This window comes from Atta cephalotes (genome assembly GCF_000143395.1).
Source record: "Atta cephalotes unplaced genomic scaffold scaffold00044, whole genome shotgun sequence".
Lineage (NCBI taxonomy): Eukaryota > Metazoa > Arthropoda > Insecta > Hymenoptera > Formicidae > Atta > Atta cephalotes.
In genome coordinates, this window is record NW_012130108.1 from 804,330 (window position 1) to 809,290 (window position 4,961).

General features: G+C 30.5%; 1 protein-coding gene across 2 annotated transcripts in view; it reads right to left on the reverse strand.

Moving 5' to 3' along the window:
* The window catches only part of LOC105622384 (14-3-3 protein zeta), a 14,677-nt gene extending 11,109 nt beyond the window's left edge, over positions 1 to 3,568 (reverse strand). For both annotated transcript variants that reach the window (XM_012203809.1, XM_012203808.1), the window contains exon 1: positions 3,269 to 3,568. In XM_012203809.1, coding sequence (XP_012059199.1) covers positions 3,269 to 3,568 — 300 coding nt within the window. The remainder of the gene's footprint in view (positions 1 to 3,268) is intronic.
* Positions 3,569 to 4,961: the final 1,393 nt, after the last annotated feature.

Consider the following 4,961-nt stretch of genomic DNA (forward strand, 5'->3'; position numbering starts at 1 on the left):
AATATATATATATATATATATATATATATATATATATATATATATATATTGCGTCAAAACAAGCATATTATATTCATGCTAATGCATTATATTTATTTAAAATAAATATAATGTTTATCTAAACAAATGTTCATTAACAGTATGGTGAAAGATATATATATCTAGTAAAATAGCATGACAAAACGCAGAGATTCAATATATAGACTCTGATTATCGCAAACATGCAAGAATGTATTAACATAAATACTACTTTGTGACTAGCTTTCTATCCATACGTAACATAGACATCAATCTCGTGATCTTTAACTTTCAACACTTCAAATATTTCTATTAAAACAATCACTATTTATAAATTGGAAAATACGCAAATTCAATTTAATTAAATTCTAATTTAACATGATATTATCAAAAGAAGATAAAATAAATCTGTACGAGATAAATATTTAGATATAATTATTCTATACATAAAATTATAAAATGTGAAATTATACATATTAATTAGACATATTAATATATTAGCATATTATATTAATCTGATATTATATTAATTAAGAGACTAATTTTATGGTAAATAAATGTGCGAGATTATTGTGTGCGGTGTGATCATTTTCATGATTTACTCACTCTCTGAAAATTGATTGATTTGCTCCATTATTAATCGTAGAACAAGAATATATGTGCGATAAAACTGACACATCGATCGTCACAATATAGAGCTATTCAGTGCGGAAGCTTGCAACAGTGCCAACCGCCTAACATACGATATTGCGAATTCGTGTGAGAAAACGCGTGTACGTATCTCCTCCCATAAAATTAATTTCGAACAACGTACGAGCAGGAATCCGAATTTTTCGCACGTAAATTAAGGTTCTCAGATAAAGGAATGAATTCACAGAGTTCTCTCATGAATTATCTCTATCACAGAGTTGATAGATTATTTAATATTATGAGATAGAAACAGAGATCGAAATTGTAAATCAGCGCAAAATTAATATGTGAAAAATACACATTAAACGATTACAAGCAATAAATCGAGGAGTTATTCTGAAAGAACAAAACGTAAATTGCAGCATGGTGACATAATATGTAAATTACCGATTTAAATTCGTGTAAAACAAATTTATATTTAAAATTCGTTAAATAATGTATCCTTTGGTATTTTTACGTTTACTTTTAACAATAAAAAAAGTTATTTTAATATTATTTTAATATTATTTTAATATTATTGTATATATTTATATATTTATTGTATCATTAGAGTTATTAATTTTATATTTACAAATTTTCAAATATAGAATATAATTTGAAATATAGAAAAAAATATTAAAATGATTAGCAGAGTCAAAATAGGATCATCAATAGTTCTAGTACTAAATTTTATTAATGGCGCTCGCTGCTATTCTTCTGGATTTAAAATGCTGATGGATGATCTAAAAGAATGCACCAATAACAACGAGCGCTCACTCAACTGTTGAATCCGCTGAACGCAGACATTATTATTATTTTATGGACTATATTAAATTTCATATTTATTATTTTACATCTCTTTCTCTTAAGCTATTCATTGTTTCGACAGATATATATAGTCTATGAATTTTTGAGACTAGTTTTTAATGCGCCTATAAAATCTTATTTGAACGTCGAATCTTATCTGAACGTTTTTCTAAGATATAACGATCGAAAATCGATGCATGAACAAGGGAACATCGGAACGTTACATTTGTGAGAAGTGCATTGACAAAGAAGCCTCGTTTATCGTAGCCTCGAATCATGCAGAAGCTATGCGGCAGCTCAAAATGCGAGAGATCCGCCCAAACAGTTCCGTTGAAGGTTCACTTCATCATCAAGATCATAGAGTAGACTCAATTAACCTTATTACGGTTTAATCGTGCATCAACGTATCAAACGTTCAAAAATAACTCTCGATGATTGCTTATCGATTCGCGTAGCAAAAACAAAAATCGGCATCGTTCCAACAATACAATTTCACGCAAAGAAAGAAAAAGAAAAAAGAAGACAAAGCATTAAAAAATATACGAAAACTGCTAATTCATTTTTAACATAAAAATGGGACAAAAGTTTTCGTTGTGTTTTCGTGTTTCTCATGAATCCTTAAAATTACATCGATGAATGTCGGAAGAATTACTTTAACCGACGCGAGAAAAACGTTAAAAGTTTAGTCTTCTATCATCTGGGTCACCGCTAAGACATTTGTTCAAACATGTTTGCTCCTCGGCAAACACAATTCGCAGTTTTTCCTCTCCTTTTTTCCCTAGAGAACTATTTACGCTTTTCTCCCATATTTCAATACTTGCCTCATCTCTTATCGCCCGTGTTGTCGCTTTTCTTGTCTAAAGCGACTTCGATCAATACTCAGGCGACACAATGAGCCTGAACGCCAAGCAAACACACGCGAATTGCGCGTTGTATACGCCGTTCGTGCGATATAACAGGATACACCGATCGGAGCAAAGACGGAAACGTAAATTCTTTGCTCTATTTCTTTTCAAATATATATATATATATATATATATATATATATACATACATACATACATACCTGTATATCTTCTCTATATTTTCTTGGGAAAATAGATATAATCAGAGATGTACACATTCTATTCATTAGCATAAGTACATATATCTTATTCTTATAGCAATAAAAATGCTTTACTAAATAAACCAATGAATTAATGTCAATGTTTGCTGAAATCTCGTAAAAATAATTTCCTAAGAAATTCCCGGATTTTTTCCAGATAGGTTTTTTTTAAATCTCAAAATCGGAAAATTTTTTAATGCAACTTTGAAATAAATTAAGAATACATGTAATATAAACAAATTATATATTGAAAATTCCAAGATACTTATTATTGATTATCAACATTATCAAGAAAAAAATGAAGCAAGATAATTTTTTTCAGAAAGATAATTTAAATTTAAAAATAAAATTCTATAAATTTTTCCGAGCATTGATAAAATTCTATTTAAAAACCTCGATTTCTTTCAAAGGATGAAAAACCGTCCTGAAAATTCTGACTTTTCCAGACAGTAAACATCCCCTAAATTCTTCATTAATATTGCTATTAATAAATATTGCTATTAATAAATATTTCCAATAATAAAATGAATTTATCACTCAACGTAAGCCCAAGTTGAACGTGTTTTCCTAACGTAAGTCTTTTCCGACGTAAACTTATTGAAGCAGAAAGGAAAGGGCGACCGTTACGATTGGGTTTTAGGACAGGAAAAAGACAGGCTATTCACTCACCAATACATCGTAGCAGATCTCGCGCAATTCCTTCTCAACCTTTTCCCGGTATTCCTTGGCCATCTGCTGTTTGCGTTCGGAGCCTTCGGTCTTCTGCTCGATAGAGGAGATTACCCGCCACGAGCTACGTCTCGCTCCTACGACATTCTTGTATGCCACCGAGAGTAGGTTCCTCTCTTCGTTCGACAGCTCGACTCCCGTCTCGGTGACCGCCTTCATTGCGGACGCCATGTCGTCGTACCTTTCCGCCTGCTCGGCAAGCTTCGCACGCTGCACTAATTCCTCCTTGTCCACGGACATTGTGTCGGCTAGAATCAAAAAAGAATGCGATCAGTGGAAGTCTAGATTATTGGCGAGAATTCTTCTTTCGCGTTTTTTTTTTTAGTAAGCAAGGGTGATCTCAATATCAAATATTATTGTAAATATTATAAAAAATTGAAATGTGATTAGTTAAGAAAAAGTAACTGTAGAATAAAAAAAAACAGATTGCAAATTCCTAAAATTGCGTTGAAGACTCCAAGACTATAATGTTGTTTTAAAAGATTTAGAAGAAGAAATTTGTAAACGTACAGGTATACTAAAAAAAATTTCTGGTTGAAAATGGATGAGGCAAACCAGAAGATTCTAATTATCTCTAACTAGAATTATAAGATTCAATCAGAAAATTCTAATTCGTCCATTTTCAACCAAAATCCCAAATAATGCAGACTCCTTTTCCAATGTATTTCTAAAAGATAAATAGGTTTTAAAAATAAAGTTCCAACTTCGGAATTTTACATCTTCAGGAATGCAATTCGTCCTTTTAGAAACTAAAAAATTTAAGGATTAAAAGCCCAAGAGATTGAATACAAAAGAATATAGAGTACAAAAGACCGAGATTCTATGATCATTTCTATGATCATTTCTATGATCATGTCTCCAAGTAAAACACAATAGATGTACCTAAGCTTTAAACCGTAAAAAAATCAATCAGTCATAGACACATCAATCGATTATTTTCCTCATATGTGATTGACATACCTTACAGCTTAAACAGAGCTTGTCAAATTCCTCATCCTAAAATTCCATAATTTCTTGCAGATTTCCAGACAAAATTTAATATTTTTCTCTGACTGAATATTTAAAAATTTTTTTTGTATTTTTATCCTAATTTAAAAACCGTTATATATTCTATTCAAGAATCTATTTAATACATAAATTACTATTAATGCTGTTGACACTACTTACATTTAATTATTAAATTAATAGTATTCTAAAACTGCGTGACTATGATGTACGAATACTTCTTTAAAGTTAAGAATTTTAATTTTCCATAAAATTTTGCAAAATTCTCTAACTTCCTTAATCGTTTTTAATTTCCCTGACAATTCTCTAATTTCCCTAATTTCGAGTTTTCTGGCAGAGCTTAAAGTTTACTACATTGTGTTTCGAGATTAAATGCTTCTCGACCGAGAATGTCGCATCGTTTACATTTTAAATATAAAATATTAAACTATACTTTGCGTGCACAAAGCAATATTCCACTTTGGATATTCGCAAATGACTTCAGCAGGAATTATCATGTACAATGTGAGGAATAACGGAGATAAAAAAAAAAAAAAAAAAAAAAAAAAACAAAATTTATCGATATTGAGCAGGTCAGAGAAGTTATTGAATGGAGAAACACGTTGAGATAAGACAGTGGGAGGGATGC